This window comes from Aquarana catesbeiana, linkage group LG03 (genome assembly GCF_042186555.1).
Source record: "Aquarana catesbeiana isolate 2022-GZ linkage group LG03, ASM4218655v1, whole genome shotgun sequence".
Taxonomy (NCBI): domain Eukaryota; kingdom Metazoa; phylum Chordata; class Amphibia; order Anura; family Ranidae; genus Aquarana; species Aquarana catesbeiana.
Window position 1 is genome coordinate 730,565,342 of NC_133326.1, and position 19,992 is coordinate 730,585,333.

Consider the following 19,992-nt stretch of genomic DNA (forward strand, 5'->3'; position numbering starts at 1 on the left):
CACGGGAAACATGCGCCCCTTTACAGGCATACTATAGACACCCCCCAGGTATGAAATTTAAAGGGATATTACACTTTTATTGTTTGACTTTAAGCATTATTAAAATCACTGCTCCTGAAAAAACGGCCGTTTTTAAAACTTTTTTTTGCATTGATTCATGTCCCCTGGGGGAGGACCCAGGTCCCCAAACACTTTTTATGACAATAACTTGCATATTAGCCTTTAAAATTAGCACTTTTGATTATTCATGTTCGTGTCCCATAGACTTTAACGGCGTTCGCGTGTTCGAACGAATTTTTTTCCTGTTCGCATGTTCTGGTGCGAACCGAACAGGGGGGTGTTCGGCTCATCCCTAATCACCACCTTCATGGAAAGCGTGAGAGCAAAGGGGGGCCTGACACCACTACATTTCTCAGCACCTCGTAGGAACCGAGGTGTGCGGCCCCAAGGGCTACAGCAGTAGTGGTATAGGCTATCCAGTTATGGGCGTGTGACAGTAGTGCAGCAAAGAAATATTTCTGAAGATCCGGACAGGCTAGACCACCCTCTGTACAGGGCCTTTTGAGTATACATTTATTCATTCTGGGGGGGTTTTATGCCCTGTACACACGGTCGGACTTTCTGACAGAATATGTGTGATTGGAGCTTGTTGTCGGAAATTCCGACCATGTGTGGGCTCCATCGGACTTTTTCCATCGGAATTTCCAACACACAAAGTTTGAAAGCAGGCTATAAAATTTTCCGACAACAAAATCTGTTCGCGTAAATTCCGACCGTGTGTGGACAATTCCGCCGCACAAAGTGCCACGCATGCTCAGAATAAATTAAGAGGCAAAAGCTATTGGCTACTGCCCCGTTTATAGTCCCGACGTACGTATTTTACGTCACCGCGTTCAGAACGATTGGATTTTCCGACAACTTTGTGCTACCGTGTGTATGTAAAACAAGTTTGAGCCAACATCCGTCAGAAAAAATCCATGAATTTTGTTGTCGGAATGTCCGATCGTGTGTACAGGGCATAAGACTTCTACAGAAAGGAGGTTATAGTGGAGTCAAATTTTTGAAAGAAGGCTTTGGGGATCCAAATTGGGGAGTGCCTCAGAGCATATAGAAAAACTGGGAGGAATTTCATTTTGAGTAGGTTTATCCTACCTATGAGGGATAATGGCAGGTTATTCCAAGCTCTAAGTTTTAGCTTGAGTTGGGTGAGTAAGGGGTATACATTTAATTTAGTAAAGTCAGAGACTCTAGGGGTAATGTTAATGCCCAAATATCGGATGGAGGAGGTCTAGGTCAGTGGGACAGAGGAGTCTGCCTGAGTGTCAATAGGTAGTGCTTGAGACTTGTTCCAATTAACCCTCAGTCCAGATAATTCTGAAAATTCTAAAATAATGTTCAGAGCAGCAAGGAGGGGGGGTCCAGGATCATTGAGAAAAAACATGAGGTCATCCGCGTAGAGAGCGAGTTTTTCAGTGATAGAGCCTACTTTAATGCCCTTTACTGAATCTGAGTTTCTGAGGGCCATAGCCAGTGGTTCCATGACCAAGGCGAACAAAAATGGGGAGAGGGGACACCCCTCTAGTACCCCTCTCTACTGGGAAGGGATCAGACAGCATGCCTCCTAATTTGACTTGCGCTATTGGGGATTTGTATAATTTACCTATTCACTTGCAGAAGGAGGGACTGTATTGCCAGGCAACCATATTAAAGGCCTTTTCAATACCTATTTCAACCATTGCACGGGTTTGGGAATTAGAATTTGGGAGCTGCAGATGAGTGAGAACTCTTTGCAGGTTGATGTCATTGGATTTTCTTGGCATGAACCCAGTTTGATCAGTGTCAACCAGTACAGGCAGGACTACAGCACGTGATATTCTGCCTGCTAATCACCCGCTTGTTAATATGATCCAGATCTGCAGCTCCTCCTGCCCCCTGCCCTGCTGATAGGATGACATCCCCAGTAGGGATGAGCTTTATGTTTGTGTCGAATTTGAGGGTTAGTCGAAATAAGAACATTATGGGGCGTTTGCACTAAATTTGAGCGGCACGTCACGCCCCATAATGCACTGCAACATCGGTCTGATTGGCCAAGCATGCACTATGACCCACATGCTTTGGCCTATCACAGCGCCGTCAGCAAAGAGAACCACAATCGACCAAAGGAGACTTTGGCCAATTATGGCTCAGGGGGATAAGTCCACGCCCCACACTATATAAGGCCGCCTGCACATCGGCCCTGTATAGTGTGTTGCTGGCGTTGACCGTGAGACTGTCATTTCATTTAGATTGAGCAGGCAGGCGATTCAGTTAGCTGCAGTGTATTTAGTATATATTATGTGTATATAATATTAATATAATATAATATATTATATGTATTTAGTATATATATATACATCCAGGCTTTTATATATATATATGGATATTCTCATCACCTCCTCCTTTATGGAGAAGAAATAGGGTTTCACGATAATGTCTCTGGGAAGGCCGTCTGATCGGGGGGGTTGAAGGGCTCTGTGAGCTCTGTCTAGCTCCTGTTGTTGTTCTGTGATATCTGGTATGAGGTTCCGTAAAAGGGTCTTCACAGCGGCATGAACATCCTTTTCTGATTCAGGGAGCCCTCAAATGTGAAAGTTATAGCGTCTCGATCTATTTTCGAGGTCGTCGATCTTTGCAAATGCTGTTTTAAGCTAGTCTTGCATATCTTGAATCCTTGCTGAGTTTTGATTAATGCGAGATACCGCTTGGTCAGCTTTCTTTTCTATTATATCCTTCCTCATCCCTATTTGCTGCAGGTCAGCATGGATGGATGAGGTAATTTGTGCTGCATTTTGGGCCAAGCTCTTGGAGAGGAGCTGGGAGAAGGCCTCCATCACGGAGGGGAAATCGGATGGCACAGGGATGTCAGAGTGGGCTTCTGATACAGACAGTAACAGTCCTGTATGAGCATCCATCATAGGTGTGGAGGGGAGGCCCAAGCCCATCCTGCCCAGGAGGGACTCCGTGGATGAGGGGGAAGCAGCCAGGGGAAGGGGCGGAAAGTCTGTACCTGGGGACTGTGGTGGCTGTGAATGCTGTGAGTTCTGGTCAGCTATAGAGTGCTCCATCTCCTCCATGTTGTGCGGGCCTCGTGGAGCCGCCGCCATCTTGGCATAGCTGACCTGAATTCCTGCCGCGGTCATCTGGCTCGTCAGGTTCCTGCGGACGTTCACTGTTTTCAAGGCAGTGTTCCTGGGGGTTTCCCAATTCGTGTGGCCCAGTAAGGTGCTCAGTGGGTTGCTCCGATCGCTCCGATGGCTGTCACAGAGCCGTGGTGGAGCGGAGCTCTAACAGCCTGCGGCCATTTTAGGAGCTGCCGCGCATGCGCCCGGAAAAAATATATTTTTTCTTACTCTTTGTTATAAACCACATCCAGTAAAAACATTTGAAAAATCAAATTTCTTCATCAATTTAGGCCAATATGTATTCTGTTACATGATTTTGGTAAAAAAAAAAAAAAACTCCCAATAAACGTTATTGATTTCTACAATCTATGGGAAAGATACTGGAATTGTTATTTATTTATTTATTTTTAATACTATTAATGGCGTCGATCAACGACTTATAGCGGGACTGTGATATGAGCGAATATGACACTTTGTGTGGACCAGTGACACTAATACAGTGATCAGTGCTATAAATATGCATTGTCACTGTACTAATGACACTGGCTGGGAAGGGGTTAAACATGTAAACATCCTGATCACCACCACACCAGTCACAGTGTCCCTGATCACCACATCAGTCACAGTGTCCCTGATCACCACCACACCAGTCATAGTGTCCCTGATCACCACCATACCAGTCACAGTGTCCCTGATCACCACCACACCAGTCATAGTGTCCCTGATCACCACAATACCAGTCACAGTGTCCCTGATCACCACCATACCAGTCACAGTGTCCCTGATCACCACCACACCAGTCATAGTGTCCCTGATCACCACCATACCAGTCACAGTGTCCCTGATCACCACGACACCAGTCACAGTGTCTCTGATTACCATCACACCAGTCAAAGTGTCTCTGATCACCATCACACCAGTCACAGTGTCTCTGATCACCATCACACCAGTCACAGTGTCCCTGATCACCACAATACCAGTCACAGTGTCCCTGATCACCACCACACCAGTCACAGTGTCCCTGATCACCATCACACCAGTCACAGTGTCCCTGATAACCACCATACCAGTCACAGTGTCCCTGATCACCATCACACCAGTCACAGTGTCCCTGATCACCATCACACCAGTCACAGTGTCCCTGATCACCATCACACCAGTCACAGTGTCCCTGATCACCATCACACCAGTCACAGTGTCCCTGATTACCACCATACCAGTCACAGTGTCCCTGATCACCATCACACCAGTCACAGTGTCCCTAATCACCACCATACCAGTCACAGTGTCCCTGATCACCATCACACCAGTCTAGTGTCACCATAAGGACTTGTTCACATGTGCGATGCTCTTTGGAGAGCACTCTGTGTGTAAAAGGGGTTGTGATTGAGCGGTGGTAAAACCGCAGCTCAACTGCAAGGTTTTACACACTCAAAACTCACATGTGAATGAACCCTAATAATGCAGCCAGACCAGAGTAGCTAGAATCCATGTCCCTGATTGTCACCACACCAGAACATTGCAGCCAGCAACAGGTTTCCTGATCACCCCCACACCAGTCCCTGTGTTATCAGACTGGTGACTGCCACAAACCGTGTCCTTAATCACCACCACACCAGTCGCAGTGTCACTAGACCAGTGTAGGCCAGCAACAGTGTCCCTGATTGCCTCTACACAAGTCCCAATGTCCCCAGACCAGTGCAGCCATCAACAGTGGTTCTGATCACCACCACACCAGTGAAGTGCTTCCTCTGCCTGCCACCAGCATGTTTTAGCCTTCTGCCTGGACCGTCTTTTGCCTGTTTCCTGGTCATGTCTCTGCCTGCACCTGAACTGACCTATCTGCACCTATAATTGACTATGTTGTTTTGAGACACCAGTGTCAGCCATCCCCTGTGGACAACTGCACTCCTGGAACCACAGGAACTCTTTTGTTTGCCCTTTGTTCAGCCTCCTGTACTTCCTGGCCAGTGAACATATCATTCCTGGGGACAGCCACATACCAGTAGGCTAGGCTTGCTTGGCTTATAGGAACTGGGACTGCTATAGGTGACGCTACACTAAGCTATATTCCCTGACCACTCGTATAGAGGCGACTATTACACTACATTGGTTCTGCCACAGTTTATCGATTTTTGTGATAACACAAGATACTGTACAGGGTGCGGTATATGACTAAGGTAGAAAAGATCTCCCCATTCCTAGTAAGATTACCTGCTATGGCATCCCAGTTTATTCATATACCCACCAAAAACCAGACCACACCAGAGTTTGAATACAAAATGGTCATAGCAGACATTTATTAATATGTAACAATATTTACAAACCAATTCTATTAAAACAGAAATACATATTCAGATTGTTGATCTTTGAAGGCCCTAAATCTAAATCCAGTTATCTTGTATCTGTAGAACAATGGGACCCCAGGTGCAACACACCGGCTTGGGGACAAGCCTTTTGAAAACACTAGAGAAGGAGGATAAAGATCAAAGAGCCAAAAAGAAAAATAAATATATCAGGGACAAACAAGACTACTAGTCTGGGTTTGTCTTCATTTGGCAAAAAAAGCTTGCCTCACAAAATGAGGAAAATACGAGGATGGACACAGTCGCAGGAAACTGTTCCACCTGCCACTAAGTTTGTCCCACCTCAGACAAAGAAAGTTACCCATCATATACCTAGGAGGGATGTCTGTCCCAAGGGAGCCAGGAAATCCAAAGGCCCTAGGGATGGATCCAACTATGGTCCCAGAGGGACCCCCTCTGGTGGACCGTCTGGGTACCCCAGACAGGATCAATATAGGTACCCAAACTTTGATCACTACTCACGATCTTGGGATACCCCTCCACCAACCTGGAGGGATCCATCATGGAGACCAGGTTCTCAAAACTATAATGTAGGGCCCGACCAGTCCTATTGTGGTCAACTTATTAATGGCACCACAAATCCAGTTCCATTACAGAACCGGTTCTATCCCCTGTCGGATTTGGACACTCCAAGACATCAGGGATCGGATACAGGAGGGTATTGGCAGGGGGATCCTGGGAGGAATCCAGGCGCTTATCATCCTGGAAATTCCCGACAGGAATATACCCCCCGGGACCACCCCAATACTCTGGCCCCCCCGGCGGCAGAAATAACCAGAATTGGTGTTTTCCCAGGGATTCATAGGCTGTCAAACGGCACGGGATAGGGACAGATCCTCACTTCTGTCTGATGCATCCCCACATAGGGTTGATGTCTCCGATGTTGTACCATTCATTACAACTTTTTTGGTGCAGCATCGAAGCATCAAACAACTGATACAAAAACACTGGCATGTGTTGGGCAGTGACCAAGTTCTTGGCACTGTCTTACCAGCTATACCTAGAGTCGTTTTCAGGGGAGCAGCCTCCCTTGGGAGTAAAATAGCTCCCTCTGTTCAAGACCCCCCACGGGAGAACAGATGTTTCCTTCGGAACCTTACTGGTTACTAAAGATGTGGGAAATGCCAAGTCTGCTCTCTGAATGCCAGTAGAGAAAGGCGGATAACCACGTTCACATCCACCAGTACCTTGCGATCTTATGAGATCGAACCCTTCATCACATGCACCTCTGAAGGGGTGGTCTATCTTTTACAATGCCCTTGCGGGCTACAATACGTGGGGAGGACCAAAAGGGCATTACGTGTTCGTTTGAACGAAAATATAGGGAACATAAGGAGAGGTTATGATAAACACCCAGTCTCTAGACATTACGATCAAGTACACAAGAGGGACCCCGCCAACACACTTTACATGGGGATTGACAAATACAGACCACACTGGCGAGGTAGTCTGTTGGTCAGGGAGATCTCTAAGCAAGAGATGTCCTGGATCCATAGACTTAAAACGTATGCCCCATTTGGCACGAACATCGACACAGATGTGAATGCTTTCATTAATAATGCCTGATGAGGGTCAGTATGCTACCCCTCACTATTCCTATTTCTATAAGTTTTTTTGGGCCGTTTTAGCATTCAAAGGCCCTAGTAGTTTTTGTGGAGGTACTGTAACTGTATTTTGGAAGTGAGCATTATGCCAGAGGTACTTTATGTGAGGGCTTCTGCTCTGAGTCTCCATTTTTGCCCAATGGGTGGGTGGGGGCTGTTGGCGACCCCTAGCACTAATTCTGTGGTCTACTTGGCCCCTTACCTATATATATGTATGTGTATGTATATTTTTTTTCCCTCTTTTAATATTTTTCAATCAATACTGTTTATTCAATTTTTAAAAAATGTTATTCTTTATTTTTCATGTGTGGGCATTAGGCCCAGACATGCTCACACTGATTAGGGTTATGAATTAATCATCTCTGGATATCTATGCTTTGATGTCCATGGAAATCTTTGATTCCTTGCCTTTATTTTAATTTTAGTTTGCAATTTATATTCATTACGATTCGCCACGGTTCTGACTATTGAATTGCTTGTAATAACCTATATGGCCACCGGGTGGCTCTTGCTCCTCAGTGTGTCCCCCTGGGCCTTTACATGGCACTTCCGGCTTTGCTGCAAACCACGACGGCTGACGTCATCTCCTGGTTTATGGCTCTGTCGGTTTTTGCCCTCCATCCGGACCTTAGTTACACACTGGGTACATTCAGTTTTGCTCCTGCTTCTCTGAGCAGGTACATAAACTTGGACAGTTTTACTAATCTTTTTTATTTTATTTCATTTATTTTTTTACGTATATTTGCAGGCCACTGGTGTTCAACAGTGGCTGTTTCTTTGTGTCTTTCACATAACGACACAGATTTGTTTAAATTCATTTATTGCCCGATCGTGGCGTTATTTTGTCACATTACTGGCATTTATTTTATGTTTTCCTGGTCTCTGACCCTACAGTCTGTTTTCAAATCAGGAAGGGTCTGTCCTCTCTGTTTGATGGATTCGATCCTTACTTACTGTGGGTGCATCTGCGCATTCGGAGCCATTCATTGTCTACGACTCAGGCATATTGCGCATGTCCGCCGATGTAATAGAACTCAGAGCGAGGCTTGGCTAGGTTGTTGTGCTATAAAGGAAGGTGACGCAGCGTGCCGCCCGTGCCCCTGGACGACGTAACTCTATTACAAAACGCCACCTAGGGCGGAGCGACGCGTTTGAGTCACCTCTCATCGCTGTTGCGGTTACCAGCAGGACGGGTTGTCTGTGAACTTCAGACATTTTTAGGTGCTTACTTTATACTACCTAACTAAGGTTAATGGTTTTACACTATTGGAGCCTTTTATTTTTCATGGTATATCCACTCCACTGCGGGTTGGTGTCCCAATACCTACCAGCTTGAATACCTCCACTACGGCAATAAGGTCCTTGTTGTGGCACTACATTCCAAGGCTCCTGGTTCATCGGTTGTGATCCGGATTATCATCCTTCTAAACGGCTTTCTCTGATCCTCTGTAGGGGGGGATCATGAGTTTCTGGTAAGCGGCCATTGTTTACCTATGGTGGTGGATCAAGCACTCTTGTCTATATACAGCAGAAATTACAGTTTATATGTGTTGTGTTACACTATGTGATTTATTATGCTCTGTGTCTTTAAGATTTGTTCTCTCTGTCTATCTGAACTCTTTCTCTCACCGTTGTTCTGTATATTCTCCTCCCCTTCCTCTCTCTGATTCATTGTGCACAGTATACCTCATTGCTGTAACATCTTACATGTGGCTTACAACTGCAATGTTTTTCTACCTATGAATATCCATCATTAAACGGAACATTCGAGAGGATTCATCGTCTGTCTTTCCATACAGTGAGTTATTCATTGAGTTAAGCTGCCTGAATTGATGCAAGGGATAAATAGATCACCAGGTCATGTAAGCTCTATGTGAAGCTGAAGATAACATTTATAGCCTTGTAGTTGAGTCAGAACAGTAGAAAAACGGAGTTCCACAGCCTAATTACAAGATTTCTGCATATAGTACTGTTACAGGCAAGATTTACTGCCCTCATTGCAAGAAAGATTGAGTCAGCAGCACATGGAATCTTCATAACCTCAGACCAGGTTGCAGGGTGTCATATTACTGCAAACAGATCCTGCCTGCTTATCACTGAGACATTCTCTGCCTGTGTCATGAGTCACCACAGCTCTCAATGTGAATATACAGCCACTCCAACACAAGACACTGAGCCAACTGACTTACCCAAACGCTCAGTCAAACCCACCTGGAAAGTGATGGAGAATTATGAAGCCTTAAGAACTGAATTGTTTAATAGCTTGAAGCTAATTTGGGACAAGATTGCCTTTGAATCAAATACAGTGTCTGTTGAAGGTGAATTACTGACACTAGAGGGCGCCATTAAACAACTCTCTATCTCTTATGAGCTCTATCAGCTTACCAGTGACAAGTTCATTAATGTCTTAGAAAATATGAACACAGAACTTTCACTCGAGGAATTAAAGAATTTCAAGGCTCTTAATCTGGAAAGAGACAGTTTTATCCAGCAAACCAAATTAAATGCAGAAGCAAAGTTAAAGCTGATACAGGACACTGCATCTCACAGATCTGTTTCCACCAGACATTCTAAAAGGTCTTCTAGAAGTCATAGTTCAAGATACTCAACACTCAGTGAGCGACTTATTAGTGCCCGCGCTGAAGCGGAAGCCAGCAAGGTGCAGGTCGCATATGCAGAAAAGAGAGCAGAATTGGAAGCTCAAACAGCACGTCAAAGAACAGAGTTGGAAACGGAGTCAGTGCTTCAGACCGCACGTCAAAGAGCAGAGTTGGAAGCTCACACAGCACGTCAAAGAGCGACTATAGAAATCTTAAATGAACAGTGTAAACATGACGCAGCTATGGCAAGGCTAAGAGTTTTAGAGCAAGCTATCAGTGCAGACGAAGGTGCAAGTGAGAAAGACAGCATCAACCTAAACATAGCAGATATGGAAGATCCCCTCAAACGCACTAAAGACTATGTCCTAAGCCACTGCAGTATACACTCCATTGTCTCCAATGCTCCTGGCAACTTAGAAACTCCTTCACAGCTCCAAGTTAAAGAGGTTCCAGCAACTTCCTGCATGCAAAATCACTCCAATGCATTTCCTGCCTGCCTACCTAACCTTCCTTCTTATGTCACAGAGCATCAGAGCAAGCTGCAAGCAAGTCATCAATTTCCTGTCATCGGTACAGCATTGAATCAACGTACCATTGGAACAACCGACTTCAAGCAAGCAACTCACCTGAACGCATCTGCTGCACCATATTTACCTGTGTCCTTTAACAATAATGTCAAAGATAGTGCAATCAGCACCGTTCAGCCAACAGCTCACATAAAGGCAGAGACAACTGAGACAGCAGAGTTTGTGAGGTACATACTTCGCAGAGAGCTCACAAAGACTGGTCTTACAAGTTTTGATGACCAACCTGAGAACTACAGAAGTTGGAAATGTGCTTTCAGAACTGTAATCAGCGATCTTGGTATTACAGGCTCAAGAATTGGATCTCCTGATTAGATGGCTTGGTCCTCTATCTGCTGCACGTGTTAAGCCATTAAGATCAGTTTTCATGGACAATCCTACAGCAGGCCTCACAGCTGCATGGGAGCGACTAGAGCAAAGTTATGGCAGTCCAGAAGCTATAGAAAATGCCTTGTTCATGCGCCTGGAAACTTTCCCAAAGATATCTGGTAAGGACAACAAGGAGTTCCAGAGACTGAGTGACCTTCTCGTTGAGCTTCAGCTAGCCAAGGCAGACCCAAAACTACCCGGACTCAGTTACCTTGACACTGCAAGAGGGGTAAACCCAATTGTCTCCAAGCTCCCGTATGGTGTACAAGAGAAATGGTCTGCACTAGGATCATCATACAAAAAAGAGAACAAGGTTTCCTTCCCACCATTCTCTTTCTTCTGCAACTTCATCAGGAGAATCGCAGAGACCAAGAATGATCCAAGTTTTTCCTACGGTGAGTACAGTCTCTTCTCACCATTTCCTAAGAGTACCAGTCTTCAGGGCAACAATAGAAGCCGTAGAGGCCCAGTATCCGTGAAAAAGCCTGACATCCTTCCCACTCCTACCACAGTTGTTGCCACGGACAGACAGAGTAGGAGGATTGAAAACCCTAACAGAGAGTGTCCCATTCACAAGAAGCCACACCCCCTCAAAAAATGTATTGGCTTTAGGAAAAAGCCTCTTGAAGAGCCTAAGGAGCTTTTAAAGACATTTAGGGTATGTTTCAGGTGCTGTGCTTCTACCGAACATTTTGCAAGGGACTGTAATGTATCCATCAAGTGCATAGAGTGTGGCTCCGAAGAGCATGTGCAAGCCCTACATCCGCTTGAGCCCAGCTCTGCACAACTTGCTAACGCTCCTCCCAGGTTAACGCATGGCGGGGAGAATACAGACCAAGTGCCTAATTCTACCATCATTTCTTCATCCTGCACTGAAGTTTGTGGAGAAGACCGCTGTGATAAGTCCTGTGCTAAAATATGCTTGGTGAACATATACCACAAGGACCAACCAGAAAAGACTCTAAAAGCCTATGCTATCTTAGACAATCAGAGCAATAGATCGCTTGCAAAATCAGAACTGTTTAATGTATTTGAGATAAAAGGCGAAACTCATCCTTACACCTTGGGTACCTGTAGTGGAACTACAGAGGCTTCTGGAAGAAGGGCTCATGGATTCATGGTATCTTCTCTCAAATGTAACTTGCAATTACCCCTACCTAAACTTGTCGAGTGCAATCAGATACCTGCTAACAGGGAAGAAATCCCTACTCCAGCTGCTGCTTTCCATCACCCTCACCTGAAGGTAATAGCAAATGAGATACCGCCGCTTGACAAAGATGCTCAGATCCTTCTTCTGTTAGGAAGAGACATTCTAAGAATTCACAAGGTACACAGACAAGTCAGTGGACCCCCAGATGCCCCATTTGCTCAGCGCATGGATCTAGGGTGGGTCATCATAGGCAACGTCTGTATAGGCAAAATGAAGAGACCTACCAACATTTCGTCATTCAAGACAAATGTTCTGCCAAATGGCCGAAATGCTTACTTTGAGCCATGCCCACATCACTACTGGGTGAAAGAGAAGATAGCCAGCCACGGATGGCAACATGGTATCTCAGGTAACACAAGCCCTTTCTCCTGCCATGATGACGACTTCGGCTCTACAGTGTTTAATACAACCAGTGAAGATGACATACTGGCTCCTTCAACGGAAGACAAAGAATTCATCAAGGTAATGGACAATGAGTTCTTTCAAGACGATGCCAATAACTGGGTAGCACCCCTACCTTTTCGTCTCCCAAGAGAGAGACTGTCCAACAACTTGCAACAGGCCATCAGTAGATTCTCCTCCTTAAAACGCAACTTAAGCAGGAAACCAGAGATGCAAAGACACTTTGTGGACTTTATGCAAAATATATTTGACAGAGATCATGCAGAGCCTGCACCCTCACTAAAGGAGGGAGAAGAATGCTGGTACCTTCCATCCTTTGGCATGTATCACCCATGTAAACCAGACCAAATCAGAGTTGTCTTTGATTCCAGTGCTCAGCATGAAGGTGTTTCTCTTAACAACATGCTCCTTACAGGGCCTAACTTGAACAACAGTCTAATAGGAGTCTTGATTCGCTTCAGACAAGAACCTGTAGCAGTTATGGCAGACATTCAACAGATGTTTCACTGCTTTATTGTCAGAGAAGACAACATAAACTACCTCAGGTTTCTATGGCACAAAGACAATGACATCCACAAGGAAGTTATAGACTTTCGAATGAAGGAACATGTCTTTGGTAACAGTCCTTCTCCTGCAGTGGCAACTTAAGGGCTAAGGAGAACAGCTCAGACTGGAGAAGAAGAATATGGATCTGATGCTCGTCAGTTTGTTGAAAGAAACTTCTACGTTGATGACGCACTCAAGTCTTTTCCAACCGCTAAAGAAGCGATTGATCTCCTCACCAGAACAAAGGAGATGCTGGCTACAGCAAACCTTATGCCGCGTACACACGGTCGGACTTTTCGTCTACAAAAGTCCAACGGACGCTGACGGACTAAAGCTGGCTGGTAATCCGATCGTGTGTGGGCTTCTCCGGACTTTCAACAGACTTTTTTAGCCTCAAATCCGACGTACTTTAGATTTGAAACATGCTTCAAATCTTTACGTCGTAACTACGACGGACCCCGAAATCCGCTCGTCTGTGTGCTAGTCCGACGGACAAAAACCCACGCTAGGGCAGCTATTGGCTACTGGCTATGAACTTCCTTATTTTAGTCTGGTGTACGTCATCACGTACGAATCCATCGGACTTTTGTGTGGTCGTGTGTAGGCAAGTCCGTTCGTTAGAAAGTCTGCCACAAATCCGCCGCAAGTCTGCCGAAAGTCCTCCGGAAGTCTGTTGGACAGGCTGTCGGACTTTTGTAGATGAAAAGTCCGACCGTGTGTACGCGGCATTAGACTGCACAAGATTATATCCAACAGCCAGGAACTTATGAATGCCTTTCACTCTGAGGACTATGCCACCAGTCTAAAAAACCTTGATTTGGGTACAGATGTGCCTCCTGTACAGCGAAGTCTGGGTTTTGTTGTGGAACATCGAACAAGACACATTCACCTTCCAAGTGTCAACTTGTGACAAACCCTTCACTAAGAGAGGAGTCCTGTCGGTGGTGAATAGCATCTATGACCCACTCGGTTTTCTTGCTCCAGTTACCATTCAAGGTAAGATTCTGCTAAGACAGTTATCTACTGAGAACATAGACTGGGATACTCCCTTACCTAGTGAGAATCAACACAAGTGGGAAAGGTGGAGACATTCTTTGAAGTCACTAGGAAAACTTCAGATTTCCCGCTGCTATGTTCCAGGTTCTATTTCAACTGTTTACCGGAGGGAAATTCATATTTTCTCTGATGCATCAGTTGAAGCTATTGCTACTGTAGCCTATTTAAAGATCTCTGAAATGAATGGGGACTCACACTGTAGTTTTGTCCTAGGCAAGGCAACACAGACAATAAGTCATATTACACTCTGTGCTCTCTCTCTCAGCTCCACCACTCTATTATACAATTCTACACCATCCCATTATTCATTTCTATTTCTTCACACAATAAAATAATCAATAGTATAATCTCATTGTAAATGTATTAATAATAATAAGGAATGAGACTGTCTACACATTATAATCTGATAGATAGATAGATAGATAGATAGATAGATAGATAGATAGATAGATAGATAGATAGATAGATAGATAGATTTGTTCTTAAAGAGCCAGTACACCTCTATCTATACTTTCCACATTGGGTCCCTCGGCAGCCATTTCCCTACTATGACATCACAGCTCTGACACAGACAATACGTCATATTACACTCTGTGCTCTCTCTCTCCCAGCTCCGGCGCTGTATACAATTCTTCACCGTCCCATCTCACTATACACAGTGCTCATGTACTGGGAGGAGCCACTAGAACTAATGCTCCGCCCATTCTATAGGTGACACAGGAGTCGTACACACCCACTTATACTTTCCTTTGTTGTTCCTCCATCTAAGTCCTCACTAAGTCCCCATTTTCCCGGGTATGAGGGATCATGTGATCTTCTCCCACCATACAGTGATCAGACCTGAGCGACCAATCACAGGACTTACATACTGTCACATGATGGAGGGGTGACATTATCAGTCCTGTGTAAGCTCCGACATAACCCACCATGTATCTTACAGAGGTGAGGACTCAGGGATCTGACATGGATTGATGGGGGGCTATGAAAGGGGATAGAAGTGGGTGGGGGGAGGGGATGTGGCTGCCTTAAGTGAGCATGTAGCATGTAGTGCGATTTTACTGTATTTTTTGCCACAATTTTTGTTTTGCATTTTTTTAATCTACCCAACAACAAATTTGCCAAGATAAAAAAAGCATAAAAAAACACAAAACGTGGCAAAAACACAGTAAAATTGCATGTTCAAAACACCAAAAGCACTGCAGAAACGCTCAAAATCAACAGACATAGATGTGAATTGAGCCTAAAAAATTCCACTGATACTTTTCAAAAATGCAGAGGCACAAAAATGCATTGATGTGAACGTGTTCCATAGGGATCCATGTTAAAAAAAATGAAAAAACACATTGGAGTGAATGGAGCTTTCAACGCAAAAAGGTTTTTGCTTTTTATGGTTCAATAGACTTCAATGGAGAAGCTGCAGAAAAGCATGTAGTGCGTTTTTACAGAGATTTTACTGCGATTTTGCCGCAATTTGCATTTTTAAATCTGCCCAAACAGCAAATTATCTAAAAAAAAAAGAAAAAAAAAACCCCCAAAAAACAAATTGCGGTAAAAATCCTGCGGAAAGCACAGCAAAAAGCACATCAGAAAGTCTGAAAAGCAACCTGCATAGGTGTGAATGGAGCCTTAGTCTGGGATGAGACTTGTGGGATGCGGGAACCAGTGCGATTCCTGTGCGGGTTCCTTCATCACACCTCAATCACCGGACGTTCACACGGACATCTGAGAACCGCTGCGGGGAGTCAATGGAAAGTTAATGACACCCCCAGATCGCTTCGCAGATCGCAGTGCAAACGCTGAAATGGTGCAGGAATCGGATTGTATAGATGTGACACCCAATGTGATCCGATTCCAGTGAGGACCAAAAAAAGGGTCCGGCACCATTTTGGTGTGAATGTGATTTCAGTCACACAGTTTCTATGGCTGAATTCACATCACACAGACATGACATGTGATCTGCACAGCAATGTGATCCCAGCCTTAGAGAGATTTCCTCTCACTTCCTGTCCTGGTGACAACAATACAAGGAGTGAGAGAAATCTGTACAGGGACACAGACATATAAACATCTGACAGGGACACTAAACCTTCCCCTTCCTTATTATACTAAACATATCATTCTTATTTCAGTCTGTGTTCATGTTGGAGAGTTCCATCATTTCCTGTCTAGATAAATGTTGTCACCGGGACAGGAAGTGAGGGGAAATCTCTGTAATGCAGCCCCGGATAGAAGAAAAAAACCTGACAGGGGATCTAATCCTGACCTACTCTGCCTAAAAACAGTCTGGGCTCTCTGATCACATTTTTTTCTTCCAGTAATAAATCTCTAGATGACGTCTTCATAGATTTCCTCTCAGATTGTTCCATTTATTTCCATTTCTTTGTACTATAGATTGTATGGAGGGGGAGGGGCAGAGAGGAGAGGTGACCCCATCCTATCCCATCACAGCGACCACACCCCCCCTCTATGTCTGATCATGGCGCCCCCCCCCCCCACACACACACAGAGGGACCACATGTGGGGGAGGGGCAGGAGGAGGAGATAGATAGATAGATAGATAGATAGATAGATAGATAGATAGATAGATAGATAGATAGATAGATAGATAGATAGATAGATAGATATCTCACTGACCAATAGGAACGTGTTATTGTTACTCCAATAATTGGACAGATATTCTACCCAATCACAACGATCAGTAAGAAATCTCACATTTATTTATAGTAGAAAAACTTGCAGGAAGCCCCGCCCACTGCTATATACTATTGGATGAATATTAAATGAATTCCCCTCCTTTATCTGACATCACCAGACTGTGGGCGGAGTTCTCACATGTCCCGCCTCCCCCCACATATCTTTATACAACCTAACAATACATATATCCCAGCATGGAGGGGCTCAGTGAAGGTGGTGGTGAAGGTGTGGAGATGTCGGATCGGGTCACACAGATCATAAAAGGAGATCCGCCCGGCCTCATAATCCAGATATATCCTGACTCTGTTACTGGAGAGATTGGTGGGTAAGAGGGACCATTTACTGTCATGTGCCACTGAATACTCATCATCATCATCATCCCAGCCCAATCCCCAGGACTTCTTATTCCATCCAATCCCTGACTCCTCCCCCCCTCCCCTCTCTATACTGGGGTAACACATCCCGACTGTCCATTCATCTGACCCCCCGACATCCACATCCCAGTAATGTCTCCCTGAGGAGAAACTCTGACTGCTCAACACCTGAGAACAATCCTGAAATCTCTCTGGTGTTTCTGGGTAATTCTGCTCTATATCTGACTTGGGTACAGTTTTCCTGTCATCTGATATCTGTAGATCATTATAAGCTGTGTTCACATCCAGTAATATGTCTGCAGCTCCCTGTATATAGTATACATATACCTCTGTTATTATATCAGATAATGTGTGTAATGTTTGTGATATCCCATCCACATCCAGACCCCCTCCATCATGGAGGAGTTCCTCATGTCTGTCTCTGTCCTCATTATCTCCATCCTCAGTATCACACAAGTCACCTGTGTCTGATTCCTGTAAGACAGTCAGTGGATCCGTCATGTTACACAGCTCCTCAATGTGACGCAACTTCCTGGACAGCTCCTCCTTCTTTATTTCCAGATCCCGGATGGAGATGGAGATCCGCTCTGCCCTCCCGAAGATTTCCCTCAGGACTCTCTTCTCCAGGTCTTCCAGACGTCTCCTGAGATCTCTAAACAGGGCAATGACTCTCTCGGTGTCACCAGCTTCTTCTTCTTCTACTTTCCTCCTGTGTTCCTGCAGACTCTGGACTCTTTCCTCCATCTCCTCTCTCTTTGTCAGAAGTTTCTGCAGAACATTCCTCAGTGTCTCCTTCTTCTTCTCAGAAGCCTCATCCAGTGTCTCCACCTGGTGTCCCCGATGTTCTCCAGCCAAACTGCAGGACACACAGATACAGGTCTCATCCTCAGTGCAGTAATACTCCAGGATCTTCTTATGGATGGAGCATTTCCTGCTCTCCATGGACAAGGTGGGGTCACATAAGATGTGTTCTGGGGACTTTTTGTGGACTCTCAGGTGTTTATCACACAGAGAAACCTCACAGTGCAGACAGGATCTAACAGCAGGTACAGGAGAGTCCACACAGTGAGTACAGAAGACCCCGGACTCCTCATCTGGGTGAGCAGACAGGAAAGTCTCTGCTATGTTACGTAGTTTCATGTTCTTCTGCAGTGCAGGCCGATCCGGAAACTTCTCTCTACATTCAGGACAGGAATATCCTCCAGACCCCTCCTGTGTATCCAGCACACGATCAATACAGACCCGGCAGAAGTTGTGACCACATTTCAGGGTTACAGGATCGGTATAAATGTTCAGACAGACGGAACATTCCAGCTCAGCTCTCAGATCACCAGACGCCATCGCTGACAGGGGAGGAGAAACTAAACTGAAGGTCTCTGACACCGGAGAGGAATGTGGATGGGGGAGGGGTGACATCCTCCTACACAGGGTGAGGCTGGATGAATATTATAGGACACGGAGATCAGAGTACAGAAGGGAGAAGATTAGTTTTGCAGTAGTAATAATAACTAGAAAAGGTACAATTTCTGGGGAAATTGTGAAAAGTGTTCTTGCCTCTACAACTGGAGTGGGCGGAGTAACTGGGTGGAGTGGGCGGAGTAACTGTTGTGTGGTTGGAGTGGGCGGAGTAACTGTTGTGTGGTTGGAGTGGGCGGAGTAACTGTGAAAAGTGTTAAAAAGCTTAATATTTTAAAAAGTATAAATAGTAGTAAAACAGTTGAAGTCCCATCATTAGCTGAAAGAGCTGAACATTTTTTTCAAAAATGATTTTGTTTTTGTTTTCAAAAAAATGATTTTTTTTTGTTTTCAAAAAATTTTTTTTTTTTTTTCAAAAATGATTTTTTTTTTCAAAAATGTTTTTTTTTTTTCAAAAATGAATTTTTTTTTTCAAAAATGATTTTTTTTTTTCAAAAATGAATTTTTTTTTCAAAAATGAATTTTTTTTTCAAAAATAATTTTTTTTTTCAAGATTGATTTTTTTTTGTTTCAAAAATGATTTTTTTTTTTTTTCAAAAAGATTTTTTTTTTTAAAAAATGATAATTTTTTTTTTTCAAAAACGATTTTTTTTTTCAAAAACGATTTTTTTTTTCCAAAAATGATTGTTTTTTTTCAAAAATGATTTTTTTTTTTTTTTGTTTCAAAAATGATTTTTTTTTTCAAAAATTAATTATTTTTTGTTTGAAAAATATTTTTTTTTTTTCAAAAATGATTTTTTTTTTATCAAAAATGATTTTTTTTTTCAAAATTGATTTTTTTTTTTTTTTTCAAAAATTATTTTTTTTTTTCAAAAATGATTTTTTTTTTCAAAAATGATTTTATTTTTTTTCAAAAATTATTTTTTTTTTTCAAAAATTATTTTTTTTTTTCAAAAATTTTTTTTTTTTTTCAAAAATTTTTTTTTTTTTTCAAAAATATTTTTCTTTTTCATGGGGCGGTTGTTATAAAACATATCCAATAAAAACATTTAAAAAATCTAATTTCTTCATCAATTTAGACCAATATGTATTCTGCTACATATTTTTGGTGAAAAAAAATCCCAATAAGCGTATATTGATTTTTTTGCAGAAAAGTTAAAGTGTCTAAAAAACTATAAGAAAAATACTGGAATTTTTTTTTATACTATTAATGACGGTGATCAGCGACTTATAGCAGGACTGTGATATGAGTGAATCTGAAACTTTGTAGGAATCAGTGACACTAATACAGTGATTAGTACTATAAATATGCACTGTCACTGTACTAATGACACTGGTTGGGAAGGGGTTAAACATCTTGGGCAATTAAAGTGTTAAATGTGTGCCTAGCCAGTGTTTTTGTGTGTACAGTGTGCTGCTTTTACTAAGGAATGTACTTTGCAGGGGAAAAAACCAGCACATCCCCCACTGACAGGACAGAGCTCCTCATTGTTTACATAGACGGAGATCTGTCCTGTCGTCCTCCTCGCTGATCAGCGGGTGCCGGTGGTCATCTATTGGCCGGCACTCACTGATCAGCGGGTGCCGGTGGTCATCTATTGGCTGGCACC

The 19,992-nt window shown here is 43.7% G+C and overlaps 1 protein-coding gene across 1 annotated transcript in view; it reads right to left on the reverse strand.

Moving 5' to 3' along the window:
• The window catches only part of LOC141134389 (uncharacterized), an 87,492-nt gene extending 68,730 nt beyond the window's left edge, over positions 1–18,762 (reverse strand). Inside the window, 1 exon segment of the mRNA XM_073623955.1 lies at positions 16,731–18,762. Within this exon segment, the coding sequence (XP_073480056.1) occupies positions 16,731–18,382 (1,652 nt within the window). The 5' untranslated portion in view covers positions 18,383–18,762.
• Positions 18,763–19,992: the final 1,230 nt, after the last annotated feature.